The sequence below is a fragment of the Anomaloglossus baeobatrachus genome, chromosome 5 (genome assembly GCF_048569485.1).
Source record: "Anomaloglossus baeobatrachus isolate aAnoBae1 chromosome 5, aAnoBae1.hap1, whole genome shotgun sequence".
In the NCBI taxonomy this organism is placed as follows: domain Eukaryota; kingdom Metazoa; phylum Chordata; class Amphibia; order Anura; family Aromobatidae; genus Anomaloglossus; species Anomaloglossus baeobatrachus.
The window spans coordinates 19,061,047-19,084,712 of record NC_134357.1 but is presented as its reverse complement, the minus strand read 5'-3'; the positions used below and the strand labels follow the sequence as shown (position 1 = coordinate 19,084,712).

General features: G+C 46.7%; 1 protein-coding gene across 1 annotated transcript in view; it reads right to left on the bottom strand.

Moving 5' to 3' along the window:
* Positions 1-10,898: 10,898 nt before the first annotated feature.
* LOC142312566 (uncharacterized) overlaps positions 10,899-23,666 on the bottom strand; it is a 74,588-nt gene continuing 61,820 nt past the window's right edge. The window contains exon 14 of the mRNA XM_075351558.1: positions 10,899-16,269. Coding sequence (XP_075207673.1) covers positions 14,633-16,269 — 1,637 coding nt within the window. The 3' untranslated portion in view covers positions 10,899-14,632. The remainder of the gene's footprint in view (positions 16,270-23,666) is intronic.

Here is a 23,666-nt window from a genome sequence, read left to right as displayed (position 1 = left end):
CCGAGCAGTGGGGTGAGCGCAGTGCTGACACCCTCATCCCCGCCCGCGACACTTGCTGTGTCCACTGCTCTGTCCTCCATGACTGCTTGCCTGGGGCCTGTGAGATACAGAGTTATGCCTCCAGTTACTGTTGCAGACTGTCCCACAAGTGCTGCCTTCGGTCCCCGTTTCTTCTTGATTCCCATGGGCCGGTTTTGGGCTGGTTTGCTGCTCTGTTTCACTGTTAGTTCTTGGCTCGGGCCAGGAGCTGTGCTTACACACGTCTTGTCTCCTCCATGGCCAGGCCACGCCCCCCGGGTGCTTAGCCTTTTATTTAGCCAAAAAATAAATAAATAAATAAAACGACGTGGGATCCCCCCTATTTTTGTAGCCAGCTAGGGTAAAGCAGACGGCTGCAGACCACAGCTGGCAGCTTCACCTTGGCTGGTAATCCAAAACAGAGGGCACACCACTCTGTTATTTTAAATTAAATAAATAATTTAAAACAAAAAACACGGGGTCCCCCCAAATTGGATCACCAGCCAAGGTAAAGCGGACAGCTGTGGTTTGGTATTCTCAGACTAGGGAGGTCCGCGGTTCTTGGACCCTCAGCCTAAGAATAGCTGGCCACAGTCGCCCTAGAAGTGGAGCATCCATTAGATGTGGCAATCCTAGTGCTTTGCCCCAACTCAACCCGTTGCCCTGGTGCGGTGGCAAACGGGGTAATATATGGGGTTGATGCCAGATGTGTAATGTCACCTTGCATCAAGCCCTGGGGTTATTGATGTCACGCGTCTATCAGATACCTGACATCAGCAACCCAGTCAGTAATAAAATAAAAAAAAGTCAATAAAAAAAGTTTTATTTGAAAAAACACTCCCCTAAACATTCCCTCTTTCACCAATTTATTGAAAAGAACAATCAAATCCAGGTCCAGCGTAATCCAATAAGGGAGTCCCACAACGATCCATATCATAGTCACTGTCCTAGTCAATGAAGAACAGAATGTTCCCCATTGGCTGGGAGAGCAGTGCAGTGACCTGAGCTAACATCAATACGTCAGCCCAGGTCACTGCAGGGGATGATGAGCGTTGCTGTCAGGAGGTTAGATGAGATCATTACCTGCTGTGACGATCTCCTGAACTCCTCACGCAAGCGCTGTCACTGCCTTCCATTGCCCGCCGCGTTCACAGTGATGAATCACGAGAGCCCGTGACGTCACTACTAGTGACAGTCTCGGGCCACCCGCGAGACTTGATGTGAGAACGCGGCGGGCATAGAAGGCAGTGACAGCGCTGACGTCAGGAGAGCAGGAGATCGTCACAGCAGGTAATGATCTCATCTAACCTCCTGACAGCAGCGCTCATAATCCCCACGGCTGCCCCTACTGCAGTGTGAGAAGCTGCTGATACTGCAGTGCAAGCAGACACTGACACACTGCTATGCCGCCATATGCGGACACACTGCAGTGCGGGCAGCCGCGGGGCTGGCGGAGGGAGCGAGACACAGACTATAGGGGCATCTGACGGAGGTCACACGGGAGTGCTTCCGGGGATTTTGCGGACCCATTGACTTTTATTGGGTCACGTTTCGTTATTACGGAACAGAATAGAACATGTCCCATAATAACGGAACGGACATACGGCATCCGATGTGTTTTTTTGTAGATCAGATGTATACGGAAGTTCTTCCGTGTGCCATCCGATCCTACACAAAAGACATTGAAAAGATGGTCCTGTACGTACAGTACAGACCAAAAGTTTGACACACCTTCTCATTCAAAGAGTTTTCTTTATTTTCAGGACTCTGAAAATTGTAGATTCACATTGAAGGCATCAAAACTATGAATTAAAACATGTGGAATGAAATACTTAAAGTGTGAAACAACTGAAAATGTCTTATTTTCTAGGTTCTTCAAAGTAACCACCTTTTGCTTTCATTAATACTTTGCCGACTCTTGGCATTCTCTTGATGAGCTTCAAGAGGTAGTCACCGGAAATGGTTTTCCAACAGTTTTAAAGGAGTTCCCAGATATGCTTAGCACTTGATGGCCCTTTTGCCTTCACTCTGCGGTCCAGCTCACTCCAAACCATCTCGATTGGGTTCAGCTCTGGTGACTGTGGAGACCAGGTCATCTGGCGCAGCACGCCATCACTTTCCTTCTTAGTCAAATAGCCCTTACACAGCCTGGAGGTGTGTTTGGGCTCATTGTCCTGTTGAAAAATAAATGATGGTGCAACTAAACACAAACCGGATGGAATAGCACGCTGCTGCAAGATGCTGTGCATCGGACTGCAGCCTTCCACAGGTAGTGATCACCGGGGCCCTGTGTAATTCCAAATCCCTGTATAGGGGATAAATGGTTTCAGGATTCTAGGGGTCCTCCTTGGTGAGTGGCTACCCTCGAGCTTGTCCATTACAGCCAATCTGAGTCTGTGGTTCCAGGCAGGCTTTACAGACTGTCACATCTAATGGATGCGGCAAATCCGGGCGACTGCAAGCTGATATTTTTAGGCTGTGGGGCAACCAATAACCATGGGTCTCCCCAGCCTGAGGATACCAGCCCCTAGCTGTCAGGCTTTATCTTGGCTAGGTATCAAAATTGGGTGGACTGCATGCCATTTTTTAAACTTATTTAAATATTTTTTTTAAAAAAAAGCACCGCATGCAATTCTTCCTGTTTTGATACCCAGCCAAGATAAGTGCATTGCTTGGGACTGCAGCCTATAGCTTTATCTGTGCTGGGTATAATAATATGGGTGGACCATATGCTAATTTTTTTATTTCACTGTATGATATAGATCCACTCACTGTATGATATAGACCTCATCTGTGATTGTAAGCATCAGACACGGTGTCACTCAGCGTGGGGACGTGTCTGACTGCAACCAACCACAGATGCCGGTGGGTGGGGTGAAACAGGGCATATTCAGTGAAGGTAATAAGTGGCCTGGGAAGTGAAAGAGCGGCTGCGGGAGCAGGGTGACAGCTATCCTGGTGACTCGGTAATTATGAAACGCTTGCTCCTAACCACCCCGAGTCAACTGGGGAGGACTGGCAGATCAATCCCATCACTAGTGAGAAATGCAGGGACAAAATGCAAAAAGAATTGAGATGCTGCATCTTGGCTGTATCTTCAAAAGTGCAGCCAAAAAAAGATGCACTGTGCAGACAGCAAAATAGAAATCTCATAGACTTTGCTGTAGGGTGGAAATGCATGCATTTGGATGCATCTTTGTCACCACAAAACTTCACCAAAGCAAATGAAAAAGAAAATGTGCAAAAATCACCAATATAACAAATAATATCATTTATTAGACACAAAAAACCAAACATGGACATACATTAAAACAATTAAAAAAGCACAAGCTTATATGAATACATATATTTGGTGTCAATGGTATATGGCACCAAAAACACCCCACACCCTCAACAAGCCAAACAACCCAATGGAGAGGACATAGTCCGGCAAAAAGGTTCAAACAATTGCAATATAATAAGGCAGGTGAGTAAAATGCAACACCAAAAAATGCCCAGACATAAATAAGGTAAGTAACTAATTAGCAATGCATTGCAGTAAATAACACACATGGGCTGAAACACAACAATCACCTGTCCCAAGAAAGTATGTTGAACCAGAAAGATGCAAAGGCGCACGCCAGTAAAAAATGAGGGCTGGAGGCGAGGAAAATACAAAAGAGGGGGTGGGGTGGTGACCCCACGCGTATCTCTACAGCAAAGTGTAGCTTCCTCAGGGGAAAGTGAGGAATGCCATGAATAGTGTGTCTTAAATACAAACAAATCTAGCGCATGCGCAGTATATGGTACTCTCATGTCACGAGCCCACCTGACCGTATCACATGGTGAACATGGCGGCGTTCATCGGCGTCCCTTGGTATACATGGTGATTCCTCTCTGCCGCCTACCTTCATGCTGGTAAACAATTTATTAATCAATTAATGTTTGTATTTAAGACACACTATTCATGGCATTCCTCACTTTCCCCTGAGGAAGCTACACTTTGCTGTAGAGATACGCGTGGGGTCACCACCCCACCCCCTCTTTTGTATTTTCCTCGCCTCCAGCCCTCATTTTTTACTGGCGTGCGCCTTTGCATTTTTCTGGTTCAACATACTTTCTTGGGACAGGTGATTGTTGTGTTTCAGCCCATGTGTGTTATTTACTGCAATGCATTGCTAGTTAGTTACTTACCTTATTTATGTCTGGGCATTTTTTGGTGTTGCATTTTACTCACCTGCCTTATTATATTGCAATTGTTTGAACCTTTTTGCCAGACTATGTTCTCTCCATTGGGTTGTTTGGCCTGTTGAGGGTGTGGGGTGTTTTTGGTGCCATATACCATTGACACCAAATATATGTATTCATACAAGCTTGTGCTTTTTTAATTGTTTTTAATGTATGTCCATGTTTGTTTTTTTGTGTCTAATAAATGATATTTGTTATATTGGTGATTCCACTTTTTGCACATTTTCTTTTCTTTTTCATTTGCTCAAGTCTTTTCTAAAATGTGCTAGTGGTTTTTTATGATCCCCTTTTTGATTTCCATATGCTATTTGCATCTCATGCCCCCCCACACTTGAGTGTTTACATTTGTCGCAGTTGTGAAGGCTTTCTCTTCAATTCTGGGAGTGTGGCACAGCGGTTAGTTTTGTAATTGAAGTATTTTTTCAGCATGGATTTGGACGCTAGAGAGGCCGCATGGAATAATCAATCTGGTGATTTGTTTGGCGCACCTTCTGAGGTGCTGGCGCAGGATTCTTTTCAACAGTTGTCAATTGAGCTTACCAATTTACACAAAGCAGTCACCAAGACATGGTGGAATGTTAAGACTCTAGAGGAGTATGTTAAAATGGGTATTGTGCCCCGTGGCCTGAGAGTGCAGATTTTCCCTGCCTGGGAACCAAACGCAGGGTTCAAGAGCACATGGGAAGCAGGTCTTATGAAGTGCTCAGATATAATCTTGAACATGCTGATTGAACATGACAGGGCGCTGTTAAATTACATCAAAGATAAGATTAGAATGTGTGAGTCCAAGTTGAAAACATTTGACCTTAATACACAGGTCCTTCCCTTTCAACAACAGCTTAAAGTTTCTATTGAAAGATATGAGAAGGACATTGTCAGGGGCAAAAAACAAAAATTCTTTAGAGACAAAAAGGATTTTGAAAATGGTGCAGTTTTTCGATGGACACATCATGGCAATCAGAGATTTCGGAAAGCTGTCACAATGGGCCACAGTGGATCAAATATTACAACCCGTGATCTATCCTCAAGTGATTTTTTGTCCTCGGACAACAGCGACAGAGAAGGCCCACCAGACGAGGTAGACGTAAATCTACCAAACACATCAGGGGGTGTGTTACATCAGACACGACGCAAACAATGGCCTACAACGTCCAACAGGACAACAAGGAACAGGAAGAAGTGGTGATGGAGGATGGTACTTGTTCTGCGAACCAGGAGAACAACTTGCAAGGTAATCTGCAGATTATTAATTTAACTAATTATCAGTTGTCTGAAGAAGAATTGAGTCTCTTGTCCAAGGGTCTTTCTTTTTCACCCACTAAGGTACTTGATAAATTCGAACTCACTAAGGATGTATACCTATTCTGTAGGCAACTGGTTTTTAAACTCATGTACCATCAACCTGGAGTCATTGATACCCTACCTGTGGAGGACAGACAAGCTTTTCGGGATCTGCTGGAGCTCCTAGAGGAGAGCGATGGACCTGGAGGTAAGAAGTTGCCTTTCACATCAAGACTTCCCTCTCAGGCTACACCCTCGTTCTCTTTGTTCCCAGCAGTACAAATCTTTTTTGAGATTATGTGTCGTGATATACAGTCTAAGGATTGTGCCTTTTCAGCAAAACAACCTTACTGCCGTGGAACAAAAAGCCCTGTCCAGACTTGGGAAGAATACCTCATTTATCATCCGCGAGGCTGATAAAGGAGGGAATGTAGTGTTATGGCCCGTTGAATTGTACACAAAGGAAGCTATTAGACAACTTTGCAATCGGGTTTTTTACACTATCCTCCCTTCAGACCCCACTGATTCTTATAAGGCAAAACTGGACAGACTCTTGGATCGGGCTTTTGATTTGGGCATCATTTCTAAACGGGAAAGAGATTTCCTTACTACACGTTATCCTACAATCCCTACGTTTTACATGCTCCCGAAGGTCCACAAATCACTGGTGGACCCACCGGGAAGGCCCATAGTATCGGGCATAGGGGATTTGTATGAACGTCCATGTGTGTATTTGGATTTTTATTTGCAACCTTACGTGTTCACTCTTGATTCCTATATCAGAGATTCATTGCATTTGATCACCCAATTGGAGCAGGCTGAACTACAGGCCGGAACCCTATTGATCACTATGGACATTGAATCCTTGTACACGTGCATCGATCACAACCTTGGCATACAAGCAGTTACCTATTTCTTGGATCGTCGCTCAACAGGTGACAGAAAACACGATTCTTTCCTGTTAGATTTATTACAACTTGTCTTACATAACAGCTTCTTTGTGTTTGACCGTGTCTTCTATAAGCAGGCGTCTGGGACCGCGATGGGCGCCCGATGTGCCCCTTCGTATGCCAATCTATTTTTAGGTTGGTGGGAGGAGACGCACGTGGCGCTCACCGCTTTGTTCCGGGGGCATGTGTCACATTGGTTCAGGTACATCGACGATGTTTTGTTTTTCTGGGTAGGTGATCATGCATCGTGTGAGGATTTCATTGCCCAGCTGAATGAAAACCCGTGGCACATAAAATTGTCATCAAATATCTCAACCACATCGGTGGATTTTCTCGATCTGAAGATTACGTTGGAGAATGATCGGATCACGACCTCTCTGTTTCGGAAACAGACTGCAACCAACAGTGTGTTACACTACACGTCGTTCCATCCTAAACATGTGCGGGATGGAATACCCAAGGGCCAGTTCCTGCGGGTACGTCGCAACTGTTCTAAAGTGACTACATTTAGGAGTGAAGCACAAGATCTGACCACACGTTTCCTCAAGAGAGGTTATCCACGAAAAGTGGTCTCTAGAGCCTTTCAACACTCAGCTAATATCTCACGGTCTGACACCTTTCATGGCCGTCAAAAAACAGAGATGAGCACTATCAATCTTGTGACAACTTACAACAACCAATGGGATAAAGTACGACAGGTTTTGGCAAAAAACTGGAACATCCTTCTCAGTGAACCCAGGTTGGTCCCTTTTATTAATACCCGTCCGAAACTGATCGCCAAACGTGCCAAAAATCTGAAAGACCTTCTCTCCACAAGTCATTTCAAAAGACCTACGGTCTCTTTGGGTCGGGGAGAGAGATTGGTTGGTTCTTTCCCATGTGGGGACTGTTCCATCTGTCCTTTTCTTGCTGCCGATAGGTCTGTCCAAATTTCTATTTTCCCAGGAACTATCACAACCAAGGTCTATTCTAATTGTCGTACCAAAAATGTTGTGTACCTTTTGATTTGTGACTGTCCCAAATTGTATGTTGGACAGACCACACAGGAGCTCCGGCGTCGGATCCAACACCACTTCTCGGACATTGGACAGGCAAATAAAGATCAAGCTCAAGGTAAGCCCATAACATCTGTGGCTAAACATTTCCTTGATGCACATAATGGTTCGTTTCGCAAGGTCCGGATTTTGGTGCTTGAATCTGTCCCACTTAACATTCGGGGGGGCAGGATGTCTGACGAGTTGTTGAGAAGGGAAGCCAGGTGGATTTACCAACTACAGAGCCTTTCTCCTAATGGCCTTAACGAGGAATTACTATTCACAGGCTTTTATAAGAAATGAGGGCCCGATTTGGGTCCAGTAATGGACCTTTTGGAGGACACTCTCTCTCTGTTGTAAGGGTCAGTTGAATTTTCCTCGCTGGCCTGACATCTTCTTGGTTTTGGGTCACTTTGTCTCCCCCAGTGGAGCCCCCCCCCCCCTTTTTTGTGGTGGGGGGGTTGTTGGGGGGCTCTTTTCCCTCACTGGTTTATTCATTTGTGGGTTTTTCCTTTACTTGCAGGTGGTATTTTTATACCTGGGTGGGTCTGATCCCCTGCGATGGAACAGTGTGCGTAATCATCTCCCACGTTTGAAGAATCCTATCTGATGTTGGAACGCTCTTTAAGTGACGAATTTTGGTCCACCCGTGGTTTCATCTGTTCATCTCTGGCTGTGGGTTTCATCAAGCTCTTTTTGGATCTACGGATTTCTTACATCATTGTGACATCCTCCTGTTTTATATCCAAGAATCCCACAAAAATTTTTGAGTGTCTCATTAAAAACTATGCCCCACAAAGAGGGGTCTTCTTCTCCACAGAGATTTTTCCTGCCCCTTTCAAGTTTAAGGACTTTTTATTTGTTATCACGTATGTGGTCCATCTATGATTCAGCTGGTCTATTCCGCCATAATGTTATCATGTTTACATTCCTGACTGCCTTTATGTGTGTTAAGCCTTACACTATTTCACTTGTTGTATCTAGTCTAGACCTTTGGTTATTTCAATAACCTTATGAGTTTATGTGATGAGTGCCGCTGCTCTTGCGCATGCGCTGGACAATGATTTACCTACACAATGTCGGTTGTGATGGCATGGGTAGTGTTGTATGTTACGTGTTCGCACGCTTACTCTTCTTTGTTTGCGTCATATGCCTTCTGGTGTTTTTTTTGGGATAGGTTTACCCTGTACTGGGCCCTCCATTTATTTTCATGTACTCCCAGGCGACATGTGTGAACATCTGCATTTTGCGATCCATACCCCTCATATGGATGTATCTTTTACTCATGTGGTCTATCTGTGTTTTGGTTGGTCTATTCTGCCATAATTGCATCACGTTGACATTCCCACGGCTTTCATGTGAACCATGCCTTATACGGTGCTATTTGCTGCATCCAGAGTTCAGATCTCTGGTTATTTTTTTGACTGTATGAGTTCATTTCTGCTGTGATGAGTGCCGCCGCTTCTGCGCATGCGTTGGATAATAATTTACCTACATAACGTTGTTTGTGACATTATGGCAAGGACAGTGCTGTGTATCATGTGTTCGCATGCAGACCTCTCTCTGCTTATATGCATCTGATGTTCTATAGGAACCTGTACTACATGTAATACGATTGTGCTTACGCATGCGCGCTTGATGAATGACGTGATGCACGGCCTGTAGTCATGTGATTGAACTATGTGCGCTCCTTCTGTCTGTAGCGTCGCGCATGCGCATGCGCATGTGAGGCTCTTTGATTACGAGCGTCATTGATCTAGCGCATGCGCAGTATATGGTACTCTCATGTCACGAGCCCACCTAACCGTATCACATGGCGAACATGGCTGCGTTCATCGGCGTCCCTTGGTATACATGGTGATTCCTCTCTGCCGCCTACCTTCATGCTGGTAAACAATTTATTAATCAATTAATGTTTGTATTTAAGACACACTATTCATGGCATTCCTCACTTTCCCTGAGGAAGCTACACTTTGCTGTAGAGATGCGCGTGGGTCACCACCCCACACCCTCTTTTGTATTCTCCTCGCCTCCAGCCCTCATTTTTTACTGGCGTGCGCCTTTGCATCTTTCTGGTTCAACATACGTTCTTGGGACAGGTGATTGTTGTGTTTCAGCCCATGTGTGTTATTTACTGCAATGCATTGCTAGTTAGTTACTTACCTTATTTATGTCTGGGCATTTTTTGGTGTTGCATTTTACTCACCTGCCTTATTATATTGCAATTGTTTGAACCTTTTTGCCGGACTATGTCCTCTCCATTGGGTTGTTTGGCTTGTTGAGGGTGTGGGGTGTTTTTGGTGCCATATACCATTGACACCAAATATATGTATTCATATAAGCTTGTGCTTTTTTAATTGTTTTAATGTATGTCCATGTTTGTTTTTTTGTGTCTAATAAATGATATTATTTGTTATATTGGTGATCCCACTTTTTGCACATTTTCTTTTCTTTTTCATTTGCTCAAGTCTTTTCTAAAATGTGCTAGTGGTTTTTTATGATCCCCTTTTTGATTTCCATATGCTATTTGCATCTAGTGCCCTCCCACACTTGAGTGTTTACAAAACTTCAAATAAAACGCAGTAAAAGATGTAGCGTGCGCACATAGCCTAAGATAATGCTCAATATGAACATGAAAAGATGTTCTCCTGTGTGTGATTCCTCACATGTTCAGCATAATAGGATTTACTTGTGAAACATTTACCACCCTCTAAGCAGCAATATGGCTTCTGACCCATGTGACTTTTCTGATGTCTAATATATGGGATTTATGTGTAAAACATTTGCAACATTCTAAGCATGAATATGGCTACTCCCCTGTATAAATTCTCTGATGATTAACAAAATGTGATCTCTGAAACATTTCCCACATTCTGACCATTAATACCATTTCTCTCCCGTGTGAATTCTCTGATGACTAAGATGATGTTATTTCTGTTTAAAATATTTACCACATTCTGAACATGAATATGGCTTCTCCCCTGTGTAAATTCTCCTATGTATAACAAGAATAGATTTTGTGCCAAAACATCTTCTACACTGTAAACATGAATAAGGTTTCTCCTTTGTGTGATTTCTTAGATGCATATCAAGAGCTAATCTTATTTTAAAACATTTTTCACATTTGGAACATGAATATGGTTTCTCACTTGTGTCAGATTTCTGATGTCTGACAAGATCTGATTTACTTGGAAAACATTTCCACATTCTGATCATGCATATGTTATTAAAGGGGTGGTCGGGGGGTTTGATAATCGTGGCAGAACCTGCTGTTCGGCTGCAGCGCAGCCCGATTTTATTTTCTCTGCACCCCAACCACCACTTAAGTGCAATACAGTAATGAGTATACTTTTTCTTCATGCGTCACAGGCACTGACACGGTCACAGGTTTTATTAATCAAACTTCTTTACTTATCAATGTCTTCAAAAACAGTTTATCATCTCGCCTTAGGCGGGCACATTCTTGATTCCCGAAGGGGTTACTATTAGCAACGGATAATTCATACATTTTACTGACCGACCACTTCCCTGGTACTCGGGCGCCCGTTGGGGTCCCTAAGCTCCTCATCCTCTCCTTTAGCTTCATTATTCCTGACAGAAAAAACAGTCTCTCCAGTCAATCAGGGCCTATTCTTCTCTCAAGAGCCCACTGACCTTCCGGTGACTGAGGGAATTTGTTAGGTATTCGCCAGTGAATGGTTGCCACCTGGGCCGCACTGCGTGTCAAGCACCCAGATTCGACCCAGGTCACACCAAATTAAAGTTATTGGGGTAGTTCCTCCACCATGTCTCTCACAGACGCAGTCTGTTTCTCTCCCTGAGGAACTCCGCCTACTTCCTGTCTTTCCAGTTATTTTCTCTGACTAAGCTACTCTCCTTAAAGGGGTGGTTCACTCATTTTTTTTAATTTCTCTGAGTGTAACTTACTATTTCACATCTCTTCTTAATAGGCTTCTATTTCTAGTTTTGACACTGAGCGGCGCTATCCTGCACGCTTAGTGCCAGTCACATGACCCCTGGTACTGTGGCCACTGGTATCCGCTGATGTCACATTAAGTTCTGGGCTCTCAGACTTGACGGTACATCAGGGGTTGCAAGCGCCACTCATACTGATTGTCAGGGGAGAATCCGTAGGATGGTACAGTGTGGGAGGTGAAGAGCGCTTAGCATCTGCTGACTTGTGAGGTACGGGGCGCCAGTGTGGAGTACAGGGAGGGTTTCTTCAGCACCTCCTGTCGCGCAAGTATCTGATCACACTATCCAGCACAGCCGCCCTATCTGCTCAGCTGTCAGGAGAGCGTGTGGTGCCGGGCAGTATGATCCTGTACTCCCACGAGCACTACAGATAACCGGACGCAGCAAGAGACTGATAAGTTGGCGACATGCAGCACAGCATAAGTCAGAGCAGAGCAAGTTACCAACTTGCTCTGCTCCATCACCTGTCGTGCTGCATGTCACCAGGTTACTCCACACTGTGTCTTGTTCTGCTTCATGGGACCAACTTTCTCCACTCTGTCACCTGCACAACAAGTCACAGAGTGGAGCAAGTTGGTGACATGCAGCACAGCATGTGACAGTACACCTCTCTTCCCTCCCTCTCTCCTGGCTTGGTCAGTACAGAAATCTCTCTAACGCTACAGCCGGTGATGAATAGCGGCGCCGAGAATCGGGTGATCGGAGATCACCGTTGCTATAGTAACCCCTGCTCGATTAGACAGCGCGGGGAGCAGCAGCGTCTTCCTCCCCACCGTGCTGTCTGATATAGCATAGCTAGATCGGTTGAAAAAGACAGAAGACCAGGATCGTGGAGGGGCGAGAGGGAGTAATAAAGATGGAGTCCCTAAATATGTCTGTGTATTTATTTCTAATAAAAAAATTTTTCTCTGTGTGATTTTTTTTTTAACCCTTTATTGGAGATTCTGAATGGCTGCGTCAAACTTGGCCTGACATTAAAAATCTCAGGCTTTATACCGGCTGTCTGGTAAAACAGAGCTGATATTAACCCCTTATTACCCAGCGTGCTACTCGGCACCAGGGCCGCTAGAGGAGTTGGATACAGAGCCAGAAGATGGCGCTTCGATGAAAGCGCCATTTTCTGGGCTGGCTGTGGACTGCAATTCACAGCGGGGGAAGGGGGGGCAGGAAGCTTGGGCCACCCTGCACTGCAGATTCCAATCCCCAGATGCCTAGTTGTACCTGGCTGGACACAAAAAAAATGGGCGAATCCCACGTTGTTGTTTTTTTTATTTCATGAAATAATAAAAAAAAAAAAAAAAAGGACTTCCCTATATTTTGGGCTCCCAGCCAGGTACAAATAGGCAGCTGGGGGTTGGGGGCAGTCCGTATCTGCCTGCTGTACCTGGCTAGCATAAAAAAAAAATGGCGAAGCCCATGTCATTTTCTTTTTTTGTTTTAGTTTTTGGCCAAAAATATAAAAAGAAAAAAAAAAAAAGGCTTTCCTGGATTTTCCATTGCCAGTGAAGGCAACACCAAGCAGTGGGGGTTAGCAGCCAGTAGCTGCTTGGGTTACCCTTAGCAATAGAGAATGCAGCGGAAGCCCACGCATTTCTTTTTTACCCCTAACCTTAGGGTTAGGGTTATGTGTTTGGGGTTTTTGTTTTTTTTTTATTTTTTTGAATGAATTTGAAAAAAAAAAAATAAATAAATATTGACATGCATTGAGCACTCGAGCATTTTACTGTTTACTCATCCCTATTCCTGACTACACAGCCAGCAGAACAAGTAGTCAGATCAGCTGACTCCGATGCCGGACGATTACTTGTTCTGTGTCCCCCTGCATCCATCGCAGCGTGTGCGGGCTGTGAGTTCAGCTGAGTTCGGCCGGCACTGGAATCAGCTCATCTGAACTCCGTTGAATTCCTGCCCGCACAGTCTGCGATGGATGCAGCGGGACACAGAACAAGTAATAGGCCGACACTGGAGTCTTCAGCTGATCTGAACTCAGCTGAACTCCTGACCACACAGCCCGCACACGGTCACATGTGATCGGCAGCAGTCAGTGACTGCTGTTAACCTGCATCCATCGCAGCATGTGCAGGCTGTGAGATCAGGAGTTCAACTGACGCCCGATCAGCTGACTACAGTGCCAGCCGATAAATTCTGTGTCCTGCTGCATCCATCGCAGCAGCCATAAAAACTAGAAGGATCCGGTAAAATAACAATTGCGGTTGCATGCGTTGCACATTCAATCCACAGAATCCCGTCATATGCGGTTTACAGTTTTTTGCCTACAGGCAAAAAAACACTGATGTGAAAGTAGCCTGCAAAATGCATGCCACACGGATGATACGGACGACACACAGACTAGGCAAGAGGGGAAAAAGCAATTTTTTCCCCCAATTTATTTTTTTCACATGTTGCACCAGCTAATCATAAGTTCTGTACACACACACACACACTATGAACTATATCAGAACAAGCAGAATATAGACACTTTTTTCCCCTGGTTGTGCAGAGCTTGGAGCTGCTGCTGTGTGATGTAATTTCTCTCAGTGCTTCCATAACATGCAGACACAGTGAAGAGAGCAGGGAGGAGTCTTTGGGTGGAGTGCTCAGTGAGTGTGTTAGATACAGTCCTAGAGCCCACGCAAAGAATCACGGAAGTTGTAGAAACTGAATCCAGGAAGTCAGGAGAGAGAAATTAACCCCATCAGAGCTGGCGTTAGCAATGAGGATGTGCTGCTACAGCATGATAAAAAGGTAATATTGTTAAAATAACATAATAGATGTGTGGAGAGGCACATAATAGCAAGATTTATGAGAAATAAAAATCAGTTTTGGTAACTGGACGACTTCTTTAATTAACTCCCTGTAGCCCAGGAGTACCAGGGAAGCAGCCTACTCATTGCAGCCACCTAGTGGTCGTTTGAGCACACTACACCATTATATCAAATTGAAACATTACACACAGTGGATTTGCAAGTGTGGCGCGGTCAAGCCTTACACCCCCTTACACTCTTTATATGTGCATGTGATGCTCCCATTGGGGCATGAGGCATTTTGGGTCACGTCCGAGTTACCTCCAACTTTACATAGGTCCTCGTCATGAATAAGGTTTCTCCGATGCATATCAAGATATAATTTCGTTTTGAAACTCTTTTCTCATTTGGAACATGATTTCTCACTGGTGTGAGTTTTCTGATGTCTGATAAGATCTGATTTAGTTGTAAAACATTTCCCACATTCTGAACATGCATATGGCTTCTCCCCTGTGTGAATTGTCTTATGCTTGCCAAGAGCAGAATTACTGAGAAAACATTTTCCACATTTTAAACATGAATACGGCTTTTCACCTGTGTGTTTTCTTTGATGTATAACAAGATCATGACTTCTTTGAAAACATTCCTCACATTCTGGACATGAATATCGTTTCTCTCTTGTGTGACTTATCTGATGACTAACAAGACTTGATTTATATGTAAAATATTTACCACATTTGGAACATGAATACGGCTTCTCCCCTGTGTGAATTCTTTTATGTGCAAACAAACCAGACCTATTCCTAAAACATTTTCCACATTCTAAACATGAATAAGGTTTCTCCCCTGTGTGGGTTCTTAGATGAACAACAAGACCCATTCTTGATTTAAAACCTTTTTCACATTCGGAACATGAATATGGTTTCTCACTTGTGTGACTTTTCTGATGGCTAACAAGATCTGATTTATTTATAAAACATTTTCCACATTCTGAACATGAATATGGCTTCTCACCTGTGTGAATTTTCTTATGTCTGACAAGAATAGATTTCTTGTTAAAACATTTTCCACATTCGGAACATGAATATGGCTTCTCCCCTGTGTGAATTTTCTTATGTCTGACAAGAACAGATTTACTGCTAAAACATTTTCCACATTCTGAACATGCATATGGCTTCTCCCCTGTGTGAATTTTCTTATGTCTGACAAGATCAGATTTACTGCTAAAACATTTTTCACATTCGGAACATGAATATGGTTTCTCACTTGTGTGACTTTTCTGATGGCTAACAAGATCTGATTTATTTATAAAACATTTTCCACATTCTGAACATGAATATGGCTTCTCACCTGTGTGAATTTTCTTATGTCTGACAAGAATAGATTTCTTGTTAAAACATTTTCCACATTCGGAACATGAATATGGCTTCTCCCCTGTGTGAATTGTCTTATGTCTGACAAGAACAGATTTACTGCTAAAACATTTTCCACATTCTGAACATGCATATGGCTTCTCCCCTGTGTGAATTTTCTTATGTCTGACAAGATCAGATTTACTGCTAAAACATTTTCCACATTCTGAACATGCATATGGCTTCTCACCTGTGTGAATTTTCTTATGGCCAATAAGAACAGATTTCTTGCTAAAACATTTTCCACATTCTAAACATGAATACGGCTTCTCCCCTGTGTGTTTTCTTAGATGTACTACAAGATGTGATCTAGCTGTAAAACATTTATCACATTCAGAACATGAATACAGCTTCTCCCCTGTGTGTATTCGCTGGTGTACAATAAGATTTGCTCTGTTATAACATTTTTTACATTCTGAACATGAAACTGGCTTATTTCCATTTAGAGTTGCTGGATATTTCATACCCATTCTGTGAATTTTACTTTGCTTTTCAGTCTGTGATGAATCAGAAGATGAGGGTATATCTGGGACAATTGCATGTATGTCATGTGTAGCTTGCGAGTTATCAGGATTTTCTGCCTTTAAATCAGACGTCAGATGTTTATCTGCGCTCCTATTACAGTCATCTGCCAAAAAATGAATCTAATGTGATTATTTATGAATAAAAAAACCGAAACTTTTAAAAAGTGTTGTAATTTTACCAACATCAGTATGTCACAAGAAAAACATGCCCTCATACAACCCAAGCAACAAAAAAAAAAAATTATATATATACTTTTTCTTTTACAAATTTCAGAATTTTTCTTTCACCACTAAATAAAATACAAAACTATACAGGATTGGCATCACTGTGATTGTACTGATCTGAAGTCATATTTCAACTCCTTAGTTATCATTAAACCCCCCCCCCCCCAAAAAAAAACGCAATTGCGGGATTTGTTCACCACCTCCCCTTCCAGTATAACATATAGTAACGGGTTATTCAAAACTACAACTTGTCCCACAAAAAAAATCAAGCCCTTAAATAGCAATGTCACCAAAAATGTAGAAAAAGTTATGGCTCCTGAAAGAAGAGGTGAAAAGAACAACAAAAAAATAAATAAAAATGGGTTGCGGCGATAAGGGTTTAAAGAAAGGGTTAATGAGGATATTACAGAATATAGAATGAGAATAATATGCAATTTAATTGGAATAATTGGGGTTGAGAATCCACATTTGCCAGCTCTTTGTCTAATTGGAATAAATAAGTTGCTGCGGTGCAATCATATTTTCATATATAAATGTAATATTCCCATAGCCTGGCATAAAAAAGGTAAGAAGATATTCAGCTCTTTTACCACCCTCCCGTATTTATGTCCACATATAATGTACACCACCGGGTATAAAGAATGTGAATATGTTAGATATTAATTTTTATTATTATTATTATTATGATTATTAATAATAATAATAATAAAATATAAATATTGTTAAAATGTCCCTATTCTTGACCAAGAAATACCAGTTCGTGGGATGGGAGAGGACATGCCCGATTCTCAATGTTAATTACCAGTCTAATTAGGGATTCTATTATCCCTTATATAATGAGCAGTGATAATATAATTAGTAAGCAGCACTGTGATTGTGACGCCCTGGGCAAGCCAGGGGTCACAGGTTATCACACCACCACACCCTACATCCCAGTTAGGAACACCACAGCTAACCAAAAATCCTTGTTGCCTTCCTCCAGAGGCTGATGATTCACACCAGGGGGTGGGCCAGGCGGTTGGCTCCGCCCACCGAGGAGTTCACAGCTCTGGAGGCGGGAGAAACCAGACAGATAGCTCAGGGGGAGCTTGAGTGAGGAGCTAAGTGGAGGAGTAAGCAAGCGAAAGTAGAAAGAAGTAAAGTGGTAAAGGAGGAGAGCAAGAGTGGTGACAGAGAGAAAGCCTGAAGTAGTCCAGCTGTGTGCAGGACAGGTCAGCAAGGTCAGCAACGGTGGTGACTGTCTGGAGGGGGACCGTTTGGAAGTTCCTGGAAGGACCCCGTAGGCTGTGTGCCCGGTGGTCTGGAGCAGTGTTCCGAAGGACAGTCAGCACCAGGGCAGGGGCCTCTCGGACCCCGGCAAGGCTTGGAGTCGCCATAATTTGCCGAATCCGTCAGTGAAGGGGACGTAGATCCCCCAACAACCAAGTCCCGATTGAAGGCAACAGCCCAGCCAGTGTAAGAGGGACACCGCCTCCGCCAAGGCACCAGTTTCTTAGGGCCAGCGCCTGCGGGCAAAGAGTAGAGCTCCCCCGGTCCAGCTTGAAGCCGGGGAGCGGGTTACCGGTGGGGACCCATCGCAACCAACAAGTACACCAAGGTGCTAGGACAAGGGACATCACCGTCACCTACCGGGAGAGCAAGTGCAGCCGTCCGTGGGACCGTCTTTCCAGCCGTTTGGTTTACCGTAAAAACTGTGTCAACGTCTCAGGCTGAGTGAGTACCACAGTGCCGCAAGGCACAGCGCTGCCCCCGCGTCCCTGCGCCCACCAGGCCCTGCACCTCACATCTCATCACCGGGCCCCGGCATCACCAACCCCTACCCACGGAGGGGCAACACAACACCTGGCTGCTCCGCATCACCATCCCCGGGATCCCCATACTGAGCAGCGGTGGTGCAATCACCACAACCGTGGGTGGCGTCACGGACAATAATCATCCCCACACCCAACAACCCCCTTTCACTCACGGGCGAGGAGTGCCGCTCGAGAAACCCCCGGGATCCGGCCCACCGCTCGAGCCACCACTGAGCAGCAGCCGCCGGACCCGAGCAGAAGGGGTGAGCGTAGTGTGCTGACACCCTCCTCCCCGCCCGCGACAACTTGGCGTCACGAACAGGATCTTACCGCTCTGCCGTCTGGTAGAGGTGACTAGAAATAAGAAATAGCGCTATGAGAAGCACCCGTGGCGACAAATTGATTATAGTATATGAAAGCTTCTCACCTGATTAGGTTGTGCGCCCTCGCACAACCTCGGTGATGATCATGTAGATCCTATGGAGGATATGGGGTTGTCACGGCTGATGTTAACCGATTAAGCTGGGTAATCCTGGGGAGATGACCGCTCTTAGTTCCAGGTTCACCGACTCTTGAGATCCTGGAGCTGATTACGGTCGTGAGTCTTCCTCTCAAAGTGTTTGGAGTAATTTAGAGCTATTACCATCAGCAGCTATTAGAACCGGAATCCCAGACAGGGAGTAGAGTATATGGATAGTGGTTGGAGCCGGTCTTTTTTTAGCGCTAGTAATAGATCTAATGAATCTCAACCACTGAGCAGTAGCCGCCGGACCCGAGCAGAAGGGGTGAGCGTAGTGTGCCGACACCCTCCTCCCCGCCCGCGACAACTTGGCGTCACGAACAGGATCTTACCGCTCTGCCGTCTGGTAGAGGTGCGCCTTGTTACCGCCGGAGGTATCCGGCAGAAAAATTTCAGAAGCCGCCATCTTTGGCGCGAAAAGTTCCCGCTCGAGCGTCTTCTCGAGTAGCAGAGGCGCGAAGGCCAAAACCCCGCCCCGAGAGAGGAGGGGCCGGAAAGAGCTAAGGGGGACGCGATGGCGGCTGGACGCATGTAGCTGCAGCTATAAAAGCAGGGACGCCAGGACTCTGCAAACATACCGTTCCTGGAAGAAGAAGCCATCATGTGGATGCCGTCCCGCGACACCGTAGCCCCCGCGCCTGGAACCGCGGCGTGGGTGGAAATCCGAACCGCGCAGCTCTACCAAAGGCTGCAGGTCAGGATGCAGCTCCTCATGGAGGAGTGGGAGGCCGACATGGCGGACGTTATAGCCACCGTGCGGAGACGCGAGGAGGAGGCGGAGAAAGGGAGGGTGAGTGATCCACGTCCCGATGCCCTTGAAGGGCCGGTCATCGCGGCTGTGGGGCCCAGTCCAAGCCCTCTCCCCCCGTTGCCTCCCTCGCCACCCGTCCCGGAGGCCGTGACCCCGCCACTAGGCCTGCTACCACCGCAACCGGTAGCAGTACCCAGCGTCCCCGCCCAGGCAGGCCGACCTGTAGCCGGAGCCCGTGGCACACCGGAGGTGTTACCGTGGAAGACTCCGAAAGTGGAACCGGAGGGATCCCCTGAAAAATCTCCCGAGCCGGAGCCGATGACCCGCTCCGAGCCGAAGGCCCAGCAGCGGAAAGCCCCTATGCCCATCCCCCACACCTCGGCTGAGGTAGCGCCGGGTTGTTGCTGCAAAGCAGCGCCCAAGGCCAAGACACCGCTGGACATGCCGCCCAGATTCCTGACAGTGGGCAACGTCCAGGATGTCCCGCGGGGCCCGACCCGTGCGCCGGCGCTGGCGGCAGCGCCGTATTGGGATAGGGAGCCGGTACCGCTGGGCCTGGAGATCGCCGAGAGGGAGCGGAAGAAGGCCGAGCTGGTGGCTCGAGCTATCCGAGAAAAAGAAAATCTCCGCCAGGCCACGTTCCGTGTCCGGGGCCCGTTGTACGAGGGGCAGGTGAGGCGGTTTGATGTCCGCCGGGGCTACGGGTTCATATACGAACCGGGCCTGGAGGCCGAGGTGTTTATAGCCCGGCGGGATGTGAATGCCCACCTGCCTGAGGAGCATCCCGGACGAAATCTAATGCCGGGAGACATCGTACAATACACCCGGTACTTTGGGGAGCGGGGGTGGTTCGCGCTGGACGCTAAATTGAGGGGCAGCCCAGAGGCCTGAGCGAGCGCCGCGCCCCCTCCCTGGGAAGGAGCCCATGAGCCTGAAAGTCCGGAGTAGGGCAGCGGATGCCCGTTGCACCGTCCCCGTTGGGACCACCACTTTGTTTGTTGTTTGAAAGTTCTGCAAAAGTTGAAGAATGATAAGGAAATAATTACCGAAGTTTAACCTGATTAACTGTGTGATTTGCAACCGGCTGGAGCCGGCACCGTTGTCCCTGTGGGGACCGTTTAAGTTGTTTTTGCATGGGAACTATCCATGGACAAGCCCGTGAACTTGCAGGGCACCCACAAACGTTAAGTGGCTTGTAAATATGTTGTTTACCGTTACCGTTTTCCGCAATGCCGCCTCCGGAGAGGCAGGTTGGAGGGAGGGCCCTCAGCAGAGCAGGCTGGGGCCCAGCCACCAAAGGAACCGGTGGCTACCCTCTGGAGGGAAGGACAGATCCCACTCGGGTGACTTGTGTTGGACTGTGGGTCAAGGGGTGCTGCCTGGGTTTTAGGGGCAGCATCAGGGCCAGGTTGCTTGGGTGGGAGAGAGCGGAAACCGTAACCGTAAACCGTTATGCAACGTTTAAGTACCGAACCTCCCGATGTGGGATGATGTTATAATTTGTATTATGTTTACCGTTTTACCTTTTATATATTTTCAGAAAATAAAACCGGTATTGGACGGGCAGCCCGCAGACGGTCTGCATTTTGCTAAGGGGGAATGTGACGCCCTGGGCAAGCCAGGGGTCACAGGTCATCACACCCTACATCCCAGTTAGGAACACCACAGCTAACCAAAAATTCTTGTTGCCTTCCTCCAGAGGCTGATGATTCACACCAGGGGGTGGGCCAGGCGGTTGGCTCCGCCCACCGAGGAGTTCACAGCTCTGGAGGCGGGAGAAACCAGGCAGATAGCTCAGAGGGAGCTTGAGTGAGGAGCTAAGTGGAGGAGTAAGCAAGTGAAAGTAGAAAGAAGTAAAGTGGTAAAGGAGGAGAGCAAGAGTGGTGACAGAGAGAAAGCCTGAAGTAGTCCAGCTGTGTGCAGGACAGGTCAGCAAGGTCAGCAACGGCGGTGACTGTCTGAAGGGGGACCGTTTGGAAGTTCCTGGAAGGACCCCGTAGGCTGTGTGCCCGGCGGTCTGGAGCAGTGTTCCGAAGGACAGTCAGCACCAGGGCAGGGGCCTCTCGGACCCCGGCAAGGCTTGGAGTCGCCATAATTTGCCGAATCCGTCAGTGAAGGGGACGTAGATCCCCCAACAACCAAGTCCCGATTGAAGGCAACAGCACAACCAGTGTAAGAGAGACACCGCCACCGCCAAGGCACCAGTTTCTTAGGGCCAGCGCCTGCGGGCAAAGAGTAGAGCTCCCCCAGTCCAGCTTGAAGCCGGGGAGCGGGTTACCGGTGGGGACCCATCGCAACCAACAAGTACACCAAGGTGCTAGGACAAGGGACATAACCGTCACCTACCGGGAGAGCAAGTGCAGCCGTCCGTGGGACCGTCTTTCCAGCCGTTTGGTTTACCGTAAAAACTGTGTCAACGTCTCAGGCTGAGTGAGTACCACAGTGCCGCAAGGCACAGCGCTGCCCCCGCGTCCCTGCGCCCACCAGGCCCTGCACCTCACATCTCATCACCGGGCCCCGGGATCACCAACCCCTACCCACGGAGGGGCAACACAACACCTGGCTGCTCCGCATCACCATCCCCGGGATCCCCATACTGAGCAGCGGTGGTGCAATCACCACAACCGTGGGTGGCGTCACGGACACTAATCATCCCCACACCCAACAACCCCCTTTCACTCACGGGCGAGGAGTGCCGCTCGAGAAACCCCCGGGATCCGGCCCACCGCTCGAGCCACCACTGAGCAGCAGCCGCCGGACCCGAGCAGAAGGGGTGAGCGTAGTGTGCTGACACCCTCCTCCCCGCCCGCGACATGATCATGACAAATAATTTTATAAGTGAAATGAAATAGACACTGAACAAAAATATGAAATGCAATACATTTTTTTTCTTCCATTTTTCATGAGCTGAACTCTAAGATCATGACTTTTTCTATGTACAACAGGCCTTTTTCTCTCAAATACTGTTCACAAATTTGTCTAAATCTGTGTGCCTTAGGCTGACCACAATTAAAGGCCACTGTAAAATGTGCAGTTTTCCAGTAACTGAAGGGGATTTGGAGAAGGAGGAGGGGCAGAAAACCAGTCGGTGACCACCATTTGTCTTCACGCAGTGCAACACATCTCTGCATACAGTTGATCAGGTTGGTGATTGTGGCTGTGGATTGTTGGTCCTCTCCTCTTCAATGGCTGTGAAGTTGCTGGATATTGGCAGGAACTTGTCCTCGCTGTTGTATGCGCTGATCCAGAGCCCCAAATCTGCTCAATGGGTGACCTGTTATGGTGAAGATGCTGCCATGCAAGAACTGTGATGTTTTCAGCTTCTGGGAATTGTGAACAGATCCTTGCACCATGGGGCCGCACATTATCATCTGCAACATGAGGTGATGGTCGTGGATGAGGCACCTCTCTGTGCATTCAAAATAGCACCAATAAAATGCACCTGTGTTTGTTGTCCGTAATATACGCCTGTCCATACCATCACCCCACCACCACGATGGGCTACTATATTCACAGCGGTGACATCAGCAAACCGCTCATCCACATAATGCCATACACACGGTCGGCCACCTGCCCTGTACAGTGAAAACCGGGATTCATCCGTGAATTGAATGTGAGCATTTGCCAACTCAAGTCAATTACGACGATCCTTTTCAGTCAGGTGGAGACCTCCGATGAGGACAACGAGCAGCAGATGAGCTTCCCTGAGATGGGCTCTGACAGTTTGTGCAGAAATGCTTAGGTTTTGCACTGATTGTTGCAGCCGCTGTCCGGGGGCCGGTCTCAGAAGCTCCTGGAGGTGAAGATGCTGTATGTGGAGGTCCTGAGCTGGTGCAGTTACACATGGTCTGTGGTTGTGAGGCCGGTTGGATATCCTGCCGAATTCTCTGACACACCTTTGGAGATGACTTATGGTAGAGAAATGAACATTCAATTCACAGACAACAGCTCTGGTGACATTCCTGCAGTCAGCAGCCAACTGCACGCTCCCTCAAAATTTCAACATCTGTGACATTGTGCTGTGCGATAAAACTGCACATTTTAGAGTGGCCTTTTATAGTGCCAGCCTCAGGCACACCTGTGTAATAATCATGCTGGCCAGCCTGAGACGCACCTGTGCAATAATCATGCTGTGTAATCGGAATCTTGATATGTCATACATGTGAGGTGGATGGATTATCTTGATAAAGGAGAAGTGCTCACCAACACAGA